At 42.6% G+C, this 23,669-nt stretch overlaps 1 protein-coding gene and 1 long non-coding RNA gene across 6 annotated transcripts in view; one reads left to right on the forward strand and one right to left on the reverse strand.

The window, feature by feature from the left end:
* Positions 1 to 13,390: 13,390 nt before the first annotated feature.
* The window catches only part of GRIA1 (glutamate ionotropic receptor AMPA type subunit 1), a 229,561-nt gene continuing 219,282 nt past the window's right edge, over positions 13,391 to 23,669 (reverse strand). For both annotated transcript variants that reach the window (XM_001509619.4, XM_001509656.4), the window contains exons 15-16: positions 22,949 to 23,083; positions 13,391 to 16,463 (exon numbers count right to left, since the gene is read on the reverse strand). In XM_001509619.4, the coding sequence (XP_001509669.1) occupies positions 16,275 to 16,463; positions 22,949 to 23,083 (324 nt within the window). In that variant the 3' untranslated portion in view covers positions 13,391 to 16,274. The remainder of the gene's footprint in view (positions 16,464 to 22,948; positions 23,084 to 23,669) is intronic.
* The window catches only part of LOC114806615, a 100,240-nt gene continuing 93,384 nt past the window's right edge, over positions 16,814 to 23,669 (forward strand). For all 4 annotated transcript variants that reach the window (XR_005659535.1, XR_003754666.2, XR_005659536.1 and 1 more), the window contains exon 1: positions 16,814 to 16,886. This is a non-coding gene — a long non-coding RNA (uncharacterized LOC114806615). The remainder of the gene's footprint in view (positions 16,887 to 23,669) is intronic.

Below are 23,669 nucleotides of genomic sequence, written 5' to 3' on the forward strand. Positions count from 1 at the left end.
AGGAGATGAAGATTTCAGTGTGGAGATCACAGAGCTGTTTTCACAGTTGTGTGTTTCGACCAAACCAGACACACTGGTCAAAGTGAGTTATTTTTTTCTGGTGGTTCTTGTTCTCAAGATGAGCAGGTTTAGATGGGCTGTAAGGACTGGTTGTACTTTTCTGGGAGAGAGGTTATTGAGATTAGGTGTCTTTTTTCCTCCTTGAATCGTAAACCTACTGGGCCAAAAAATCTGCCTTCAGCTAGGAACCTCACCTTCCTTTGGACACCATTTAGAGCTGGGCATGCTTATGAAAAGGGTGAATTTAGGCTACTTTGTCCACTGAAGTACTTGGTTCCTGAAGAAACCTACCCTAGAGAAGCAGCGTGGCTCAGTGGAAAGAGCACGGGCTTAGAAATCAGAGGTCATGGGTTCTAATTCCGGCTTCACCAACTGTCAGCTGTGTGACTTTGGGCAAGTAATTTAACTTCTCTGTGCCTCAGTAATCAGAGGTCATGGGTTCTAATTCCGGCTTCACCAACTGTCAGCTGTGTGACTTTGGGCAAGTAATTTAACTTCTCTGTGCCTCAGTTACCTCAGTTGTAAAATGGGGATTAAAACTGTGCGCCCCACGTGGGACAACCTGATCACCTTGTATCCTCCCCAGCGCTTAGAACAGTGCTTTGCACATAGTAAAGCACTTAACAATATTGCCATTGTTCTCGTCTGTCCGTCTCCCCCGATTAGACTGTAAGCCCGTCAAACGGCAGGGACTGTCTCTATCTGTTGCCGACTTGTTCATTCCAAGCGCTTAGTACAGTGCTCTGCACATAGTAAGCGCTCAATAAATACTATTGAATGAATGAATGAATGAATGAACAAATGCCATCATTATTATTATTAAGTTCTAGGGATGAATTTTAACCTGGAAAGTGCTATTGGGTTTCCACTGTCCCAGGTCTCTGAGAACCTTAATCTGGTGGATCATACATAACTCTGGTGGAAGTCAATTAAAAAAGAAAAAAGGGGAAAAAATAAAAATGGCCAAAATGAACTTTTCCTGACCCCAAATGCCTCCTTACAAAAGTGACTCAGACTCCTCAGCTCCCACTCCTAGGGTATTAAGCATATTAGCCAATGATTTGCAAGACTTGAGTTAAAATGAATTAACTGATGTAATTAAAACTAATATTAATTACCATAATTAATCATTATTATTCAAAGGCTATTCTGATGCATAAATTCAACTTCTCTAGTTATCTAGAGTGTCCTTTGGTTTGAAGAGAGCTCTCCTGATGAGATTAGATTTTTGAGTGTGAATGTTATTGAGGGAGAATCATTTGCCTTCTCAAACACTGCTATCATGCAATTATATCACAGGACACCTTTTTGAACTCTTGCCTATTCAGGTAAAGACCCTAAGCTTTACAATAGGAAATAAATAACCCAACTACTGTCAGCAGGACAGGTGTTTGACTTGTTTTCGCAACAGTGCTGAGGGTTTGCTCTGGCCAGTCAATCAAAAATATCTGAATGCTTACTCTGTGCATAGGACTTTATACTAAATCATTTTAGAATCCAGGGTTTTTTTTTCCTTTGGTGGATCAAATTTTGGGCCCTTCTCTGGTATATAATTATATCACTGAACTACAGTTAGAATTCTGACAGCCCTACATTCAGTATCATCCAAGGCTGATGGTGGGATTTAGAACTCCCACCAAGGCCATAAATAGACAATAATCAGACAAATTCCTTGTCCACAAAAAGCTTATAGTCTAGAAGGGGAGACAAACATTAATATAAATAAATGAATTAAGGATACGTACATTGGTCCCACCATCCCTGCTTTTTTTCCCCAAAGCACTTAGTGCTATGTTGAGTCATCTACACTTCCTCAATCATTTCCCTGGGCCCAGCAACTACACATGATGAGGTGGTTGGCTGGGATGACGGGTGCAGCCTGTGATAGTCGATCACAATACCTCTGAAACATGGACTGCAGCAGACATCACCACCCTTATCCATTTCATGACTGTCATTATCCTCTAAGTTTTACCCGGAGGCACAGACACTAGAGAAAAGGAGCACAGTACTGTGATTCCTCTGAGACCCAGATAAACAGCCAGCACAGCAGGGGAAAGAACATGCAGAATTAGGATCCTGCCTTTGAAATCAAGATAAATTGAGCCTATTATCACACTGACAGATTTCAGTCCCTCATTTTCCCTTGTTCTGTTTTTCCCTAACTTACCTACAGTCTCAAAAACAAATATCTGAATGAAATCGCCTCATGGTGAATGTCTGGACAACTCCTGCTTTTCTCTTGAAGGGCTGGGAACATGTTTGAATCAAAGGGAGACTGAAACAGCAAGGCAATTCCAGGAACAAAGTCCTTTATTTGGTGCCAACTCTAACTCCAAAGAATGTGTTTGTGGCTCGAGCTCCATGGTTAGTGTGAAGCTCTTCCTTGCCAGCTGTCTTTCTGGTATGGATTACAAGAGCTATAGGTGGTGGGTGCTGAGCTGGGTTCACGTAAAGCTCACTCGCCCCATCTTTACGGATAATTGCAAAGCAGCGTGGCTTAGTGGATAAAGCATGGACTGGGAGTCAGAGGACCTGGATTCTAATCCTGGCTCTTCCACTTGTGTGCTGTGTGACCTTGGGCAAGTCACTTCACTTCTCTGTGCCTCAGTTATCTCATCTATAAAATGGGGAACAATACTGTGAGCCCCATGTGGGACATGGATTGTGTCCAATCTGATTAGCTTGTATCTACCTCAGCTCTTAGTACAATGTCTGTCACATAGAAAGTAATTTATACCTTTAAAAATCCTTGCTTCTTTTGGCTTGTATTAATTGGATGCCTCCTGTAGTAAAGACTGGGCTCAGATCTTTTTTATTTCTTTAGGTATGGGGTATGGTCTTGTGCATGAAATGATATATACTAGTAAGTAGTTCCATAGCTATAATGAGACCCCAGTTCTTATTAGTCTTCAGCAAAGAAAGAAAAACAAAGATCCTGGATTCAGGCCATGGTGGTGGTGAGCAGTGAGGTATTTCTGGATGGCTACCCTACCTATCGCTTAGTGCCTATTGTGTGCAAGTATCATTTTTAGGCATGTGGTCCTTGCCCTCGGGGAAATTGCAATCTAGTGGGGGAGAGAGGCTCAAAATACATTAAAAATAGGAAGAAGAGGAAAATGACAAGATGAATATGTAAGCATGAATTTAAGATTATAAGTCAAAACATATAGAAGTGCAGTGGCTATTTAAACATAAATACAGAGGTGACACAAAAGGATGCTAAGAAGCAGCATAGCCTAGTGGAAAGGACATGGGCCTGGGAATTAGAGGACTTGCGTTTTTTTTCTTTTATGGTATTTATTAAGTGCTTACTTTTGCCTGGTGCCTTTCTAAGTGCTGGGGTAGATACAAGATAATCAGGTTGGGCACAGTCCATATCCCACATAGGGTTTATAATCTTAATCCCCATTTTACAGATGAGGTAACTGAGCAGAGAGAAGTGAAGTGACTTCCCAGAAGTCACACAACAGATAAGTGGAAGATCCAGGATTAGAACCCAGTCCTAGACTCCCAGGCCTATGTTGTATCTATTAGGCCACACTGCTTCTCAATCCTGGTTTGAATCCCCACTCTGCCAATTGCTTGCTCTGTGATCTTGGGCAAGTCACTTCACTTCTCGGTGCTTCAGTTCTCCTGTTTTCCCTCCTATTTAGATTGTGAGCCCCATGTGAGACAGGTATTCTATCCAACCTAACGTGTATCTGTCCCAAGTATTAGAAAGGTGTTTGATACATAGTAAATACTTAACATACAATAGAAAAAGGGTTGAGGGAGTTTAGATTAACCATTTGTTCTGATTCCCACATAGAATGCTTCTAAGTTATAGCCTGTGAATAGTGTTTTCTTCTGCCATTTTTTTCAGATATGTCATTAAAATAGTAAGGGCTTTCTCCCACAGGTATCCCCTCACCTGTTACTACAAGATTTAGACAAGGCTTCACCCCACATTTTACATACAAGTATCCTATATTTAGAATGCTATAATATGGCTATCTGTGAAGGTCTTATTTCAGCCAGATTTTTTTGGAATCCTGTATATTTTGACTTTCTTTGTAAAGTATTCTCATGTCTGTACCTGAAGCAGGTAGGTGTAACTTCACCTCAAAGTTGATCAAATGAATTTTGGGTTCCATAAATACCTCATCTGGCAGAGATTTAACAGGCTTATACTTTTAATCTTGAGTGCCTCAAACACTGAATGACACCCTGATCAAAATTCCCTAATATAATGAGAGTGACTAGGAAGTAATCCAACTTCCATTCCTTGTCACTGCTGAAACAAAGCTCCTGGAAATGACTATGTCTTTGTAATGAGGATGGAAGAGAGAGACTAGTTTCCATGGAGCTGAAGCATTTTGTTTGGCACTGTCTGCTATCTCCTGACTTAAGCTCACATAAATTTCCTGCACCACCAGCTCTACCCTGCTGGGTTTGGGGGGTAATGGAGTGAGAACACAATGCAGCCTCAGAAGTGGGCAAATTATGTTTTGAGAATATGGGAGCTGTTGGACAGTTCTAGGGATGGGAGGCTGCCAGCAAATGTAAAAGGGCAGCCGCCTAAAGCGTGACAAAACGGTAAATGGGTTCAGCTCTGGAGGCAGGTTGAATGGAGAAATTTGGGGCCAGGGGAATAGTGGTTTAGAAATAGTTAGTGGGGCCAAGGAATGGCAGTTTTACAGCTGAGAACGATCCTGCCAAATCATTTTATTTCTGGGGTGAGCGAAGTTGGAGCCCACAGATCTGTGTTTTGTGGGTTTTATGTTCAGCTAGACATCCTTTGAGGGGAGCCCATCCTACCACACTGCTCTAACACAACCCCATCAAGATTTCTGTTAAAAACAATACCTCTCAAGTGGACTTTTGAAAGAGCAAAGGGATTGTTACGCAAGGAAGTACGGAGTAAGTTAGGATTTGATCTATACATGCTTTTATTTATCTCTATTTCAGGAGAGTCATTTTTCCCCAAATTAATTGTTTTATGCCAAAATGGCCCGTTGCTACTGCCACCCAGATGTCTAAAAGCTGTTGTTGTGACCTACCTTTCCAAGCCTATTAACTACCCCCTTGATTGATTGAATTATTCATCAGGAGTCTTTTACCTCAAAGGAATCCAGTGTGGGGCTAATAAAACCATTAGGTTGAAATTTAAGCCCTCCAAGGAGCATTAGGTGCCAACAGCAAAGTGGATGGTGGGGCCTAAGAGCGGGACTCTTGGCCTTACTCAATCCAGCTCTCCCTCAAGGCTGAAAAGAACCAAAATGGTGTCTCTTTGGCCTGCTAACTCTGTCAGTCTGTTCCTTCCCAGCTTCAGCCCCACCTTAAATTCCCTGTCTTCTTGCTGCCTCCTGCTAGCCTTGTCTCAAAATGAAAAGAATAGCACCTATAATAGAGTATTCTTTATAACAAAGGAGGGTTTACATGACTTGCTTAAGAGTGTCACTTCTGCCTCCCATCAAGACTGTAGAGAGCCTCACCTGGGACAGAGACTGAATCTGATCTGAATATCTGTATCTCCCCTAGTTCTTAGCATAGTGCCTGATGTGTAGTAATTACTGTAATAAATACCAAAGTAAATGAAAATAATACTTCAATAAAATCTTTTGATTATCTTTTTCCCCCCCAAAACAAAGAAAATCAAATGTAAAAAGGAAAAAAAAATCCTTTGACAGGATAATTGAGTGTTCTGGTCAAACCTTCATTCCAGTATTTAGAAGGCTTCCCTTATAACCTTCCATTGTGTTTCTCTCCATCTCCCCACTTCATTTCAGAGGCAGGAAAGTGAAAACTATTTTTCTTGGATAAGAATATGGTAGTCACAGAAAAGCTATTCCCAGGTGTTCATAAGCAGAAGCAGCATGGGCCTGGGAGACAGAAGGTCCTGGGTTCTAATCCCAGCTCTGCCACTGCCACTTGTCTGCCACTTGTCTGTGATGAGACCGTGGTCAAATCACTTAACTAAGCTGTGCCTCATTTACCTCATCTGTAAAATGGGGAAATAATCTTCTTCCTTCCAACTTAGACTTTGAGCCCTATGTGGGACAGGGACTGTGTCCAACCTGACTTCCTGATTTAATTGTATCTACCTCAGCACCTAAAATGGTACTTGACACTTAGTAAATGCTTAACAAATACCATAAAAAATTATATGTAAAATTCGGTCTCAAAATTCCAACTTTTTTAGTTCCAAATGACATTTCTCCTGAAACATTTGAATGGTTGAGGGCAAGGTTGAAATGAAGGCCTCAGAAATCCAGAAAATTTACTAGTGTATTCCTGGCCCAAATCACAAGCTATCCATGACATAGTAGTCAGGGGGAGAGCATATTTACTTGGTTTTGATCCAAGCTGCTGTATGAGGACTTTCTGGTTTATAACCACATTACGCTTGGCATTCTAGAAGCTAAATGTAGGAGGGCAATGGTAGCCTGGAAAATATCACATCCATGCTCCCTGTCCCCTCTCTGGCTAGGTATACTTCAGTATCTGTTCCATTTTGTCCTGCCTTTTGAGGCTGTTGTCACAGGTGCCACTTGCAGTTTTGTCTTTTATGATGTAGACACCAATCTGCGGGGAACATGAATGAAGCCACTGGGTTGCTCCATGAAGATGGATTTCCAGAGTCAAGTGCAAACAGTCATTTCCACGGTCTCTGTGAGCATTCCAGGTGGGAAGAGTTGGCAGGCTGGCCTCCTCCTGTTTGCACTCTTTCAGGACTTTCTTTGATAGAGTCTGACATTTTGGCAGTTTTCTGAAGACTTGCCCAGTAGTCCCACACAAGCTGCTTAATTAGTTCTTGCTAATTACAGCAGAATTAGGATTTCCACCAGATCAGTCCTTTTGTTGGGGCTCACCTTTTAGGTAGTTATTATAAATAGATGAACAGGGCTATGGGCCATTGTGTTAAAGGGTAACAATAAAGTGACCTATGTTTAATTTGTTTCCTTGGACTGTTGACATATACTCTCACTGATTCCTGCAGTGCCCCTGTGATTCTTGCGATGCTCCTGCGATGCGGCTAGGTCTTGGTGGTGAGGAACCTCAGTCCTGAGACTTCAGGACCAAGGAACTGCATGAAGCAACTGATTTCAGTGTTAGTGATTTGCATGGTCTTGTCCCTGTTCTTACTGGAGGTGGAGTTCAACAAGGTCTAATGGATAGAGTTGTCTTTCTTCCCTGAAGTCTGTTCTATTTTACTCTCCAAGCACCTAGGTAGACAAGCAGAGGTCCATGTTTCTTAATTCAGACTTGTGTATTGCAAATTCCTATCTCTTTTATCCAAAGAGAGTAATGTAGGGGGAAATGAAAGTTTCCCCTATTCCAAAAGATTCCTCCATTTAGCAATCATATTTATCGAGTGCTTACTGAGTGCAGAGCACTGTCCTAAGTGCTTGGGAGAATACAGTGTAACAGGGTTGGTAGATACTTTCTCTACCCAAAATGAACTTACACTCTAGAGAGGAAAACAGACATTACTAGGAGTAAATAAATTTCAATTACAGATATGTACATAATTATCTATGAAGCTGAGGGAGGCGTGAATAAAGGGTGTAAATCCTAGTGCTAGGGTGATGTAGAGGGAGTGAGAAAAGAGGAAAAGGAGAGCTTAGTCAGGGAAGGCCTCTTAAAGGAAATACGATTTTAGTAGAGCATTGGCCTGGGAGTCAGAAGGACCTAGGTTCTAACCCAGCTCTACCACATGTCTGTTGTGTGACCTTGGGCAAGTCATTCTCTCAGCCTCAGTTACCTCATCTAATAATAATAATAATGTTGGTATTTGTTAAGTGCTTACTATGTGCCGAGCACTGTTCTAAGCGCTGGGGTAGACACAGGGGAATCCGGATGTCCCACGTGGGGCTCACAGTCTTAATCCCCATTTTACAGATGAGGTAACTGAGGCACAGAGAAGTTGTGACTTGCCCACAGTCACACAGCTGACAAGTGGCAGAGCTGGGATTCGAACCCATGACCTCTGACTCCAAAGCCCGTGCTCTTTCCACTGTGCCACGCTGCTTCTTCTGTAAAATGGGGACTAATATAGTGAGCTCCTAGTGGGACAGGGACTGTGTCCAACCTGATTAATTGTATCTACCTCACCCCAACAGTGCTCGCCACATAGTAAGCTCTTAACAAGTATCATAATTTTTTTTTTTAGTAAGGCTTTAAAGGTGGGGAGAGTGAATGTCTGTCAGATATGGAGGAGGAGGGCATTCTGGGCCAGAAGTAGACTGTGGCTTGATGGATAAAGCACAGACTTGGGAGTGAGAAGGACCTGGCTTCTTATCCCAGCTTCACTACTTGTCTGCTGTGTGATCTTGGGAAAGTCACTTAACTTCTATGTGCCTCAGTTACTTCATCTGTAAAGTGGGGATTGGCTGTGAGGCACATGTGGGATGTGGACTGCATTCAACCTGATTACCTTGTATCTGTCCCAGTGCATAGAACAGTGCCTGGAACATAGTAAGCACCTAATGAATGCCACTAAAAAAATGGTTGAAGGATTGGCAGTGTGATAGATGAGATCAAGGTACAGTGAATAGGCTGTCAATGGAGGGGCAAAGCATGTGGGATTGGTTGTAAAATTCAATAGCATTTATTGAGCGCTTACTATGTGCAGAACACCGTACTAAGCACTATAAAAGGAAACCAGGGAGGTAAGAGAGCAGGGAGCAAGGTGATCAAGTGTTTTAAAACCTATGGTAAGGAGTTTTTGTTTGATGTGGAGGCGGATAAGCAACCACTGGAGATTCTTGAGAGTGGGGAAACATGGACTGAATGGTTTTATGGAAAAGATTCATGCAGCAGAGTGAATTTATTAAGAATGTGAAATTGACCTGCTAGTAATAAAGTAAAAAAGTGGATTATTATAGGTTCTAGAGAGTATGCTTTCTCAAGAATTGTCTTTCACTTTTTTTCTTCCTCAAATGGCATGGCAGAATGAGAAGGTTTCAAATATATATGAATTCAATATATTCAATATATATAGTGTGTGTATACATATCTATGTATATAAATCTCATTCTTCAACAGAGCTGACTGCTTTATAAAAAAAGGTTTTTAGGCTGCTGCACTGGCAAATTAAGTAGGCATTGCTCACCTTTTGGAATCTCTACCACTGACTCATTGGTGTTTCTGTGCTTGAGGCTCAGATTTACACCCACCTTATGTTCTTGTAGTTCGGCGTGCTCTTTCATACCATGCAATTAGTGACAGTGAATCTCAGTTCCTTTCTCCATGTGTTTTTTTTTTAAAGAACCTTTTGATGCTGTCTCAACTTAAAAAAAAAATCACTTTGTTTGGCCTTTGGATGGTTTCCATTGAATTTTTAAATTTTTATTAAAACCCCAATCCACAAAACTTCAGTATATTCTTCCAGCATTGAAAAATTTTCCCCTTTACTTGTGTTCCCTAATGAGCTTTCAAATGGAAAGTTTGGCCAAAATCCAGTTGCCCAAAGAACAAAATATTTCTTGTGGCACTTTCCTTCTTGCAGTCTTTCTCCTTTCCTGGGATCCTAAACACATTAGATTTAACATGCAGATGCAATCCTTGGTGATTCCATTATATTTGTGCCATCTCTGAAGCTTCCCCTTGGGCAAGTCACTTAACTTTTACCTCATTTGTAAAATGGGGATTAAATCCTTCTCCCTCCAACAGACAGTGAGTCCCATGTGGGATAAGGACTGTGTCCAACTTGATTAACATATCTACTCCAGCCCTTACACTAATGCTTGGCACATAAGTGCTTAGCAAATACCACTGTGCTGGGCAGCAGAGGCATGGGAGAGAGTCGAAGGCGGGGACTCAAGTTTACTGCATGGAAGGAGGCAATGGAAAATCACCAGTATTTTTACCAAGAAAACTCTATGGATCCCCTACCGGAAGATTACATATGGAGGCGGGGTGTTCTAGGAGAGATATTTCCATGGTGTTGCTATGGGTCTGAGATGATTCGACGGCATAAGACAAGGCAAATACCATAAAAAATCTGACCACATCAGGCACTGGCCTGACTAAATCATGCATTGGCCTGGGGGAATCTGAGGAAGCCTGCCTGCCTGAGGTGAACCTACCTTGCCTGCTTAAACCTAACCTAGCATTCCAGACCAATATAAGGGATGGGCTCACATCATTCTTGTATAGTCTCCCAGGCCCGTAGGTAGAGCCTCCACAAAGATTTATGCAAATACTCTTAATTTTAGAGTCAGGCCAAATTTCACTGTTAAGGAATGGACAAGAACTTTGTCATTTATTAAAACCGTCATTAGGTTTGCTTGGTATAGAAATATGTTTTAAAACAGGATTTAAATGAAATAGCAGAAGTCACACAAAGAATTTATTGGCCAGCTCCTAAATTTCCAGCAGAAGTCCACAGGATTGGTTCATATTTGCCCATGTGACCAGCACCATAATAGTGATTCTCAGCTTGTGTGGAACTCCGGCTTGGCGCCAAGGTCTTCTGAGACCCTTGACCTTAAACTAGAGTGAGTCTTGTTAAACACCTTCAGCATGCAGTGCTCAATCCTCATCCTTGCTCTAAGACCAAAACTCTTTTCTCTGCGAGCCTCATGGCTGGAGTCCTCCATGTGAGTTTACATTCATTTCAGTGATCTCTGGGCAATCACAAAATGACCTAACTCACCCTGCCTCAAAGAGGGAGAAGCCTGATGCTCATAAAAGGAAATTTCAAATTGCTGTTGAAAAATTGCCCCAGGTGGAAATGGCACTAAGTGGAGCATATTGAAATTGGAGTTTTGGTTGGAATTACAAAATAGAAAATAAAATCACAATAGTGTCTAAATAAAAGAATTATCTGACCATACAGCATTTTGAGGTATTTGATCACATTTTAGTCTGGTGGAAGATTAGGGGTGGAAGGATGGAGGAGTGAGTGACCATGAAGAATGCAGTATCTGAACCTTTTCTAGATTGTAAACTGCTTGAGGGCAGGAATCATGCTTATTTACATAGTGTAGTATAAGCTTATTGTGGGCAGGGAACATATCTACCAACTTTATTGTATAGCAAAGCGGATAAAGAATGAGCCTGGGAGTCAGAAGGTCATGGATTCTAATCACAGCTCTGCCACTTGTTTGCTGTGTGATCTTGGACAAGTCACTTCTCTGGACCTCAGTAACCTCATCTGTAAAATGGGGATTGAGACTGTGAGCCCCATGTACAACCTGATTGGCTTGTAACCACTCCAGCGGAAAGTCACTTTCACTTGCAAGGTGGCTATGGGAAATTTGAAATAGAATATTGGCAGACATGGTCAAGTGTAACTCCCTGTGTTAAGAGTCAGGGAATAAGAGGTTGGGTTATTTCCTGTTAACAGGCCATACAAACACTGTGAACTCACATAGGATACCTTAGGGCAATGTTATCCTCGAGAAAACCCTCAACTCTCTATGCCCCACAATACAGATACCTCAGTCTGTTTTCCTTTTCATTTCCAGCAGAACTGAAAGGTGAGGGAGAAGTCCAGGAGCTAGGGAAGGCTAGTCCAATCTATTCAAGCAGCTTACTTTGTGGCCACCTCTAACACCACCACCATCAAGCCAAAACAATTGTCCAATGTCTGCAGCCCTGCTCTCCTGATCATCATTTTGAGATTCATTGGAGAAAGGACTAATTGGCTTGTAGAGGGTAATAAAGGGTTTATTGGGAATCCTTGGCATAACTATAGCCTGACTTTCAAATGTTCATCTAAAATCCCAAATGTTTTTTAGTGACATCTCTGCTCGGATAAGGAAATAGTTTTGATGATCACTTAGTACGGTGCCTGGCCCATAGTAAGCACTAAACAAATACCATCACTATTATGAGGTAAACTTTTCCTGACCTGAATTGTTCCCATTCCCTTGCTACTTATCACTGGCAGAGTTAAAGGAGTATATTGTAAGTCTGCCTGGGGAAGACTCCCCTTATCAGCTTTAGTGGGGCCCCCAGGAAGTGCTCCTTTGAGAGCTAGGGAAGTACTACAGCGTGGCTCAGTGGAAAGAGCACGGGCTTAGGAGTCAGAGGTCATGGGTTCTAATCCCTGCTCCACCACCTGTCAGCTGTGTGACTTGGGGCAAGTCACTTAACTTTTCTGTGCCTCAGTTCCCTCATCTGTAAAATGGGTATTAAGACTGTGAGCTCCATATGGGACAATCTGATTTCCTTGTATCCTCCCCAGCGTTTAGAACAGTGCTTGGCACATAGTAAGCACTTAACAAATACCAATATTTTTCCAGCGCTTAGAACAGTGTTTTGCACATAGTAGCACTTAACAAATATCATCATCATTATTACTAAACTACTGTAGTCAGTTTAGAATCCTCCCTTAGTTGCTGGCTCAGAGGATTAATCTGACCAGAGGATCAGAACATTTCTAGTGGGATCCCTGAGGGGCCAGAGGCCTCTTTCCCACACACCAGCTGTAAGATACATTTTCCCAAAATGCGTCTATATGCTGTCCAAAAAGATGAGCTCTCATATTCTGTGAGATTCTCTTTCCTTTCATCCATTCCCCTTCCCCTTCCTGCCCAATTTACATTTTCTGACTGAAATGACATCACTAAGATGCATGAAATTCTTCTCTCTGCTACAGAGAGGGCAAAACCAGAGTATAAAATAATGCTTTACAAAGTTTTGAAACCTAAATTCTAAACCATCCTTGACCTGAACATTCACCCCTCTTAACCAGAGGAACCATACCTGTTCTTTTCCTCTTGGTAAATAGCGCTGATCACTTGAGTTCAACCTGAAACAATTTGAGTGCTGTTTGTAAGCTAGGATGAAAGTAAAAATCGACTCCCATGGGACTGGCAAGGGGGAATGTGGGTAGGGGGCCATGGTTAATACATAATGGGGAGATTCTGGTGGTCCTGGCTATCGGTGTGAGCCATCTCCAGTTGCTCAGACAGGCTGGAGGCCGTGACTCCAGGGCTCAGAGAACGGGAACAGTGGGACTCTGGTGAACCATTACCCCCTCCCCATCCCGGAAGGGACCCTGTGCTCCTCCCAGAGCCATGTTGGCTATCTGCAGTCTTGAGTTGGGGCCGGTGAAGTCCATCCCAGCTCCCATACCATCATGAAATTTGCAGTCCAGGTGGCTGCAAGTAAAAAAGGGAAATGCACACTTTGAGATCCTCCAAATCAATCCAGGAGTACTGGCACTTCCTCCTTCTACCACTGCCCCAATCCAGACCTTTACAGTTTATTTCCACCCCCGTTAGTAAGGAAGCAGTGGCAGTCATCAATGGAGCTAAACAAAATTACCTCAGGGAAAACATCAGCTTCTTTTCCCAATCTCCAGCCCTGGCACACAATGGAACGGACAACTGTGAAGAATTGATCATGGATCCACAGTGATTTAATTCTCGGTGATATTTCATTTTATGCAAATACCAAAAAGGGAAAAAAAAGGTGGTCATTTGAAAGAAAAGCAGGAAGAGAAAAAGAAATTAGCATTTGATCAAGCAAGAATCTTTTTGCACGCCTGCCAAGAGAATTAAAGCAAATATAGATGTTAAATAAAAGATCCAGGTACCAAAGAGCAAAATTTAATGAAAGCTGGAACTGTTAAATATGGATTTCTGTTGAGAAAAATGTCAATGCCTTTAAGAGTTTTCCCATTACTCTATTTTTAAGAAAAGTGTAGTAAAAATACATATTACAAGTTAACATTTTTCTTGCTTTTGTCCCATCCTTTTTTTTTCTCACCCCTTCATTGATCAAAAGCATTTTAGATTGAGTTTCACGTCCTGCTGCCACAGGCACTCAGTTCTATCACAGCAGGTCTTCCCTGTGTGGCCATCTGACTGGCTGGCTCAAGGGTTGGAGAGGATGGTTTGATACCCCGTCCAAAGGCAGTAAGTCTTTGAAGAGAGATGAAGTTCATTTCCTCCTCCACAGGAAGAGACTCCCCGGGCACCTGTTCTCACCGGATCCTTTAGTGTAGAAGAGCTGCGGACTGGGAAAAGCCTAGCGGGGAAGGTTTAAGCTCCAGTCACCCAGGAGAGAAGGATGAAGTATGCTGGGGCCCTTGATGTCTGCATGTCACTCCCGCACTGGAACGCGATTGACTTCAGAGCAATGCAGGGCAGAACAGAGAGCATCGACACTAGGATGGAGGTCTCTATGGTCGACAATGGGCCTTGGGGAGATGAAGGGTTTTGGAAATGGCGCCTGTCCAAGGAGAGGGTGAAGATGATAGGACGATTGGCATGCTGTGCCCGCAGGCTCGGTGTCCCGGGATTGCCAATTGCAGTGATAACCCTTAGCCGCAGAAGACACCCATTTGGGGATATCCAGTAGGTCGACGATAAAGAATGGGTCAGAGCAGGTTGGTCATTAAAGGCCGCCAGCACACAGTAGGGCTCAGATTCATGCATTAAAGAGATCCACTGGATAGTTGGAAAGCGGCATTGCCAAAGCAACTTGAGTTCTCCTGCGAGAAACTCTACAGCACAGATGCGCCTAAGTTACTCATGGTGCCCAGGACCTGTCCCTCACAATCAGTGACCCCCTTCCCCTGCTTTAGACAGTCTCTTGCTCAAGGTGTTGCGGACTGAGTAGTTGAACGAGGAAAGCTGATTGTAAGCTGTTTAGACTCATCAGCTCAGATCTTCTTCGCTCTTTCCAACAGCAGCAAAGTTACCACCTGCCCAGTGAATCCTGCTTTAAGGATCTCTTGGAGATGCTGTGGCAGGAGGAGTGACCCTTAACTCCCCAAATGGCATCATTTTAGCTTTTTAAAATATCTTCCTTGGGATTCCATCAGAGATGAAAAATGTTTTGCTGGCCAAACCAGCATCTCCATGAAACGTAGTTCTTTAGATCTAGGAAAAAAAAAATTACTTAGAGGTTCTACTCTTTGTCACGTATGTTAGGAGTTGGGGGTAGGTATACAGTTTCCCACTGCACAGCAATAACTAGATTCTGGAACAGTAAGAGTTCACTTTTCTTCTTCAGACTGATCCCTGAATGGGCTTGCTCTGTAGCAACTCTTCTTTGCCTCTTTCTTTTGGTTCCGAATTTATCAGACTCTCCTGCCCATCCATCTTGGAGGCTCATGGGGCAGGGAGGTTGGCCACCTAACAACTTGGAGCTGGTGGAACCCAACCTGGGTGGCAACGAAGGGGAGCAGAGAAATAAGTTGCCTTCTGTTCAATCTTAGTATCTCTCTAGGACCCAATTTTAACATGCCAACCTCCAAGGGTCCCATTGGATCCCAAACATCAACAGCACCATACTCTCAAATGAAACCTGACTGGCTGGTTGACTCCTGGACCCTGGATGCAATGGTGAGGCTGACCTGCTGGCACAGAGTTTGGCTTCCAGCTATTAATGTGTTTTGTCACCAGTCCTTACATCATTATGCTCCAAGACATGTTTGGAGCTTCATTCATTTTGTCCCCTGCTGCTTCCAACTCCAATCTGCCGTGTGGTGAAATAGGTCTTTCAATCCCATGTGGATGAGCTGTAAGATTCTTGATCCCAAGTAACTTTCCTTTCAGCTCCCACTGGTGCCCACTGGAATAATCATCACATTGCCGGTGGCCCCAGCCCACACATTTTCCCTCTCTTTCTCTTCCTCTAAACTGGACTCGGCCTTGTTTCTGATACTCGCTTGGCGCTAACGAGTCAGTGGTCCAAAGCTCAAGGAGAACCCAGGCCATTCTCCCCACACTGACACTGGGCCTCATCTGAAGAGTCGGCTGGCAGGGCCACGGAGTAAAGGCTCTTTTGCATCCCTCCCTGATGAGTTACTGTAGATGTCTTCTTTTGGCTAGATGTTAGTAGCTCAGACTTTAATGGTACAGATCCCAAATTACAAAGGAATGGTGGGAGAAAAAAGGGCTAACAGAATCTTGAAACCATGGAAATTAGTACCAAAAAAAAAATATTGCACACACTAAGATATATCAACAACCAAGTTAAAGTAAAATGGCACACTCTCGTTAGTGTTTCCGTGACTCCATGTTCAGAGAGAGTTTATGAGTCTGTTAAATCCAGTTGCCTTCCCTTTATTGCAGGACAGACTGTTATTTTTCTCCCACATATGGTTGCAGTAGAAAACAAAAAGGAAAATGGATTTTAATGTTTCAGGAACGTCCATCAAATTGTCCTGGTGTGGTGGTTGATTTTCATTTTTGGCACTGGAGGGTTTGGGATGGGACTGGGGGGTGGGGAACTCTGCTAGCCCCCAGGTGCTCCATCAGATTGAATTATAATCCTGTAGCTCCCAAGGGCATCCCGGAGCTGTGGCTCATGCATGGAATTGCTTGCATGGATTTGGGGAAATCATGGCTGACGACCCGGCCGTTCTCTCCACTGCCTCCTGCCCCGCTGTTTCTGGGGAGGGTTGCCGTCCGTATGGCTTCATTGATTGATTGCTGTGGGATCAAACAAAAACCCTTTTTAGGAGGACCAGGGGGGTCTCCCCTCTGTCCTTTGCTGTGACCATAAAGCTTTCAAGTAACCAGACAGTCAAGCCTTATTTATCTGAATTTCTCAATGCCAGCATGCTTATCTACTTTTGCTCAGTGCTTTAATAATTAATAATAATAGTAGTATTAAGTGCTTACTATGTGCCAAGCCCTGTTCTCAGCGCTGGGGTAGATACAGGGTAATCTGGTTGTCCCACATGGGGCTCACACTTTTAATTCCCATTTTACAGATGATGTAACTGAAGCACAGAGAAGTGAAGTGACTTGCCCAAGGTCACATAGCAGACAAGTGGCAGAACTGGGATTAGAGCCCACAACCTCTGACTCCCAAGCCTGAGCTCTTGCCACTAAGCCACGAGTGGAACAGTGTTAAAGGAATCCAATTTCCTGGTAAGAATGAATGTTAATAGGGAGGGAGGAAGGTTTGAGGGGAATTTCTTTCACCAATTAAAAGAATATCTTGTAGCTTTGAAATAATTTTTTAACCATTTAGTGGACCAATAATGATTCGGAAACTTGAGGGATATGTTAGGCGGGAAAGCACATAATTTAGTTGCCAAAAGCATGATTTTCCTAATTTTCTTTCTTCTTTTCTTGCTACTGTTAAGCACTGCACTCTTATTTGTTGAGTGTTTTTTTGAGTCGGGTGACTGGCTGATAAAATCACAAGTTAGAGATGTTTAGGAAGGACTTAAACTGAAGTCTTCCCCTCTAGACTGTAACTCACTCTGGGCAGGGAACATGTCTATCAATTCAATTATAATGGATTCTCCCATAGAAGTTTCTCTTTGTACAGTGTTCTCCACACAATAACTGCTTCATAAATGTGATTGATTGAACTGGCACATTGTAAGCAACGATGGCTGCCACTCAAGTGGAAGTGTCACCTGGCTTTTGCCAAAGGTGCCAGTTTTTTAACATAACGTTAGTAGAATTTATGTGAGTCATGTCCCTAATAAACCAGTAATTCCATAACAAAACTATGTTAACCAGGGCGGCTTTAAGTGAAGAGTGGTTGTCTGTAGCATGGGAAGTTTTGGGGAAGAGATGTAGCTTGTTTTATTTAGGAAATACTAAAAAAAATTGATGACACTGAAGAAATCTTTCATTTTATGGGAAGCTTACATGGCTTCATTTCAACTGCATCCACTGTATTTTAACTAAGAATCCTAGAATGCGGGAGCTAAAATTGCCTTGCAAGTTTGGTGACAATGTCCTGGGCTGGATTTGCCCAAAGATATATTCAGACCTTATAGTCCCTCTGTGAGCTGTGGGCAGTGAGTGCTGCCCTGGGTCCTGTTTACAGTTTTCAGAGCTCCTCTAATTATCTTTCCCATGGTTGCCTGTTGCCTCCAATCTGGCCCTGGTCATCGGGAAGCATTTGCATGTTATGAGTGGGGTATATTCCAGCCCTGGAATACACAACCAACAGGATTGATGATATTTCAAGATGATTCAGCCAGATCTGTCCCATATAACACCACACCCCCTCTCGGTATGCATCCTCTCCACTTCTCATTGCTTTGATTTATTTAAATCTCACATCAGGGAGGAAGTGTTAGAAATGCCATATTCAGCTAAATTAAACCTTTATAAATACATCTAAAATACAACTGTAGCAATATTATGTGGAGATCCAAGGAATTAACTGCTATTTATCCACTCCTAAAATTATTTTAAAAACAAACATAAACTTTATGAGTGTAGGTAACCCGGCCTAAACCCTGAATTCTCTATAACTCTAGATCTGAAGCAGCATGACCTAGTGGATAGAACACGGGCCTGGGAATCAGAAGGACCAGGGCTCTAATCCTGGCTCTGCCACTTGTCTGCTGTGACCTTGGGCAAGTCATTTCATTTCTCCGTACCTCAGTTGCATCATCTGTAAAAATGGCGATTAAGTCTGTGAGTCCCATGTGGGACAGAGACTGTGTCCAATCTGATTAACTTGCATATACTCCAATGGTTAGAAAAGGGCCTGGTACATAGTAAGCACTTAACAAGCACCATAATTATTATTATTATATCTCCACCCCCTGCAGCATTTTCCTAGTACACAAATAAGATATCCATATTGTCTTCACATAGCAGAGGAGCCATCATTTTCCTGTCAAATCTATAAGCATTCGATATGTCCATCTTAGATCGCTGTTGGAGTGAAGATAGATGTTCAAGAATATGAAAGACTGAAGAAACTCATCTAGATGTCCATGGACTCAGTGTCCAGTTCTCTTGCACTGGTTTTCAGGAAATCGAAGTAATAGATATGACTTCTAGGACTAATCTGACCTATCCCTTTACCTCCAAGTAGGCCAGCCTTTAAACCACTCCAGGTAGGGGGATGCCCAACCTAATTTAGGGACTTTTTAGGGAAGAAGAGTCTACAGCCTTCTGGTGTATCCCTAATATTTTGGAGATGATTGCCTAGAATCAATTGATCAACTCACCTATATTTATCATGTTGCTTTGGAGGTAACTGCTCCATCTCCATGGAATATATTTTATTTTCACTGATTTAGGGGCCAGGGGAAAGATCAATGTTATTTCCACTGGTTACAATAGGAACTATGGAAATTGAACTTTTCGTAATACGAAAACCATCACAATCCCTAAAGGAATTCTAATATGATTTTCAATTCATGTTTACTAAAAAACCCTAAAACTGAGCAAATGCACACCTAATCTAAAATCTCCTTCCTACTAACAGTGTTCAGGATGCATTTGATGAGCCAGAGGAGGTGCAGAAGTGGCCAACCAAATCATCAGAGAATTGGAGCAGTTTCTATGTGAACATAAGCTGAAAAGATCAGGATTCTTCAGTCTGGAAGAATGATGGTTGTGAACCATCAAGACTGAAGATTACAAAATCATCAGGGATGTGGACAAGGCAAATGGAACTGTTGATCAGCAGGTTTTGGGGGAGCCCTAGATAATAATAATGTTGGTATTTGTTAAGCGCTTACTATGTGCAGAGCACTGTTCTAAGCGCTGGGATAGATACAGGATAATCAGGTTGTCCCACGTGAGGCTCACAGATGAGGTAACCTTTTTCAGAGGTAACTGAGGCACAGAGAAGTTAAGTGACTTGCCCACAGTCACACAGCTGACAAGTGGTAGGTTCACCCAGTAAAGACTGAAAGGAGGAAGTTAAAGGCAAAGCATTTGGACCTTATGGAATTTACCACAGCAAACTGAGGCAGATTGAAAATAGTCATAAAGTAAAAAAGGGTTAGAATTAGTGCAGTGTTCTGCTTACGGTAAGATACTGATTTGGATAAATCCTTGGGCAAATAATCCAAAATGGATTATTAATGGGAATGCTACAGTATTAAAGGTAAAAGCTGGGAGAATTAGCAGACTTCGGAGGAGTTAAATAGATATATGGATAATAGGTCCATGGCTGGTTGGTACAGGGAGACATGAGAAGGATGAAAAGTGAAAGCCATAATCATGGAAATCAAGGAAGGCAATGCTTCTTAAGTGTTCTTTGGTGTTATGGTTAGAAACAGAGTACTGAGCCATTGATTTGACCCTGGATGGCATTTCTTATGTTGTTAGGAGGCCAAACCATTTCCCGCTCCTTTTCTAATAGTCATACAGTCTTATATGGTCTTAGCATAGAGTGTCTGCTAAGAAACTAGGGACCACCTATAGTTAATGGTCTTCATCTTGTGCTACCAGCTCTCTCAGCTGCTCATTAATTCCCTGGAAATGATCTGCACCTCAATTGTTGTTGCTTAAATACATTCTACATTAGCACGGTCACTTTTAATTATGAAAGGGCATCCCTCTCCTGGGGAGAAATCATTGCGTTCATTTCCAGTGAGAACAGGGTGATGATTAATGAAGGAACTCTGGGGTCCCTCTCCCCTCTAGCAGAACAGTCTGCTTCTTCCTTCTTTTAAAAAAATATCAACAGACAGGCCAGATTTGTGATCCTGGTGCACCCTTCCTATTTTAGGAGTTTAGAAGTGCCTAGCAGTAGCAAGATACATAATTATCCAATTATTTAGATAATTTATACTCAAATGATGTACTTTTGCCTAAATTATACCATTATTTTGGGCAGGTTGTTTGGGCCAAAGTGTAATTTTACATCTCCATTTTCCAGATAATTTACTCGTGAAGATTCAAAGCATGAGCAGGAGAGAGGAGAGTGGAGTTTGATGAGGGAAATAAAACTGTAAGCCCAGTGTTTCCACAGTCCAGTGGCAGGAGTGAAACAAGGGAAAGTGCAGGTCCCTGAAGTTTGAGCAGAGAGCTCCTCTAGGCCTGTGCTTTTCAACCAGTAGAGTTACTTTACAGATCATTAGCTTGGCCCACTTGAACTTTCACCTCATTAATGAAATGAGAGGGACTTGTTTATTTCGGGTAACTGGGGTTCTCCAATGCTCTTATTTACATGTTTAAATTTCTTATTCCAGCACTTAAAAGCCCCTATTACTCTGCTTCCTTCTCCCAGATAGGCCCTATGGGTACAGAAGGATGACTGGAATGATGATTGGAAAAAAAAATTTCAAGTTTTAGGATGGACATTATTAGGTTAAAGAAGGGACAAAAGAAATCTTTAATGTGACAGCATCTGTGTAATCTCTGCAGGTTGACATTTTGTCAGTCAGATGGGGATGAAGTGTACATAGGGAGTGATTGTGGGGATGTGGAAGAGGCAGGCCAAGAATGTAGCTGGGAGTGGGGTGAATAGATCGGTTAGGCCGAGGGAACTTTGTGTGTATAAAAAGGGATGCGCGAAGAGACTTGTGAGGGTTAGGGTTCTCTCCCAGCCGGTTCAAGCCTGTTGTGGAATCCCTTGGGTGAATACTAGTGTGGGAAAGAATGGATCCTTACACTAGCCCTATCCTCACCCTATCTCCACATGGCACCCCAAAAAGAAGGATCCCATCAGGATGACTGTGGGGATCCCCTTAGTGGCCAGGATCCTAAGCTCGGCTCTGGGGAGTTCCACACACAAAACAATCAGGTGATGTTTCTAAAAATGAGCACTTGGTCAAGCCCACCTGGAATCTGTTATATTATCTCCTCCAAAGTGCTTAGTACAGTGCTCTGCACACAGTAAGCCCTCAGTAAATATGACTGATTGACTTTGAAAGGACTAAGAAAGGTCAGATTTAGATGCAAAACGGCAGGGTTTTGACTGGGTGACCATTTCTTTATTCATATCCACATTTTATTTGCTCTTTCCCATTCATGCAGATTATGAGGGCTTTTCAGTTATACAAGTCAGTGGAATGCCTGCGGAATCCCTGAATTTAGACACTTTAGTGACATTTCAGATTGACAGTTGTCATTAATCCTGGAGTGATAGGTGGCAGAGAACAGAGGGATCAAGTCAAACCAAAAGGTTTCCAATTGTGCAGGTGACTGGGTTAACTCTCTGGGACTGGCACAAAAGCATTCTGCAGGAGCAATCATACACTTCAGATGACTTCTAGAAGTGTAGTTATCCTGGATGTTGGCATTTAAATCAAAAGCTCTTTGTTCTCCTCAACCTTCCCCTCTTGGACATAGAGATGTTTCTGTGTTAAGGGTTGCAACTTCCCTCGTTAGGCCTCTGATGCCCTGTTATTTCTGTTGTTAACAGCTTTTCATTTTCATCGAGATGTGGACAGAGGCCACACCACTTGCAAGAAGAACACATTTTTCCACAGACAGACTGGACTTTTGAACATTCAGGAGGACCTGGGTTCTAATCCCAGCCCCACCACTTGTCTGCTGTGTGACCTTGGGCAAGTCACTTCACTTCTCTGTGCCTCAGTTACCTCATCTGTAAAATGGGGATTAAGACTGTGAGCCCCACGTGGGACAACCTAATTACCTACTCAGCTCTTAGAACAGTGCTTGGCACACAGTAAGCGCTTAACAAATACCAAAATAATAATAATAATGTCACTTCACTTCTCTGTAAAATGGAGATTAAGACTTTGAGCCCCATGTGGGACAGGGACTGTGTTCAACCTGATTAGCTTGTATCTACCCCAGCACTTAGAACAGTGCTTGGCATATAGAAAGCAGTTAATGAGTACCATAAGTATGAATTATCATCCCAATTTTTGGAGTACAAATGATGCAAGTGGGCCATGGGCCATTCACCTGCAGGTATTTCAGTGGGCATGAGAGGGCAGCCTCAATGTCTCCTGGGCATCATAGATGAAAAGATTTAAAAATTGCCTCTTGAAGGTATAAACATGGTGACTCCTTCGTTCATTCCCATTTTGCTCTTCATATCAGTGTGTGCTCCCATTTCTCTTCCTCTTCCCCCCCTCCCCGCCCCCCACAATCCCTGTGAGGCAGTCACTGGAGGTTGGCATAGTCACTTTGTCATCTGTAACCCAGCTTCCCCCTCTGATTTTGGGCTGCCCCAGTCACTAAAGGCAATTTTGGAACCTATGTTGGACCAGACAATGGGCAGGAAAGGCCTGGGAATAGGATGCCACCTTCATCCGCTTTGATTCGCTCCGAGACTTGTAACAAAACTCGATTAAGGCAACCAGCATGGCTAGTCCAAGTCCTCCAATCAGGATGTAGAAAACCCCAGCCACATTACTGAGACTCAGTGCACTTGTCTTATCCTACGAGAAAAAGGAAGAAAAGGAAAGGGAATGGGGAAGAGAGAAGAAAGTGAACCAGCATGCAATTTGAAACTGTACCAATGCAAATGTTCATCCTGACAAGCCTATTCTTGCCCTCCTGAACTCCCACCCAATGTGTCTAACATCCTTTCCACCCTGACTTTATTGTATATAACATACTACTCCCTCAAATATGTACATAAGGACTTAAAAGGAGGCTTGTAATGCAATTTGGGTAAAGGGCTGTGATCTTTTAATTTGGGATTTATTAGCAAAAAATGCCTAATCTGAGTTATTGATTGAAACCCATTCTTCATCTTACTGACATTTACCTTTACCCGATGTCAATCCCCCCAAATAACCTATTCTTTTGGAAATGCAGTTCCTTTCCTTCCCAGATTGTTTCCCCCGCACCTTCTGTTGCTCAGCAACACACAGAAGCGACTGATATTTTGTTTCTCTGTGTGATATTCAGGTTAAGTTGGTGCTTGAAATGAACTTTCCACAGATATACATTTGGTCTATTTATTAAGACAGTTTTTGTAGGTGTAAGGGAGAGCAATTGATGTCTATCTCCAACACATCT

Source organism: Ornithorhynchus anatinus, chromosome X1 (genome assembly GCF_004115215.2).
Source record: "Ornithorhynchus anatinus isolate Pmale09 chromosome X1, mOrnAna1.pri.v4, whole genome shotgun sequence".
Classification (NCBI taxonomy): Eukaryota; Metazoa; Chordata; class Mammalia; order Monotremata; family Ornithorhynchidae; genus Ornithorhynchus; species Ornithorhynchus anatinus.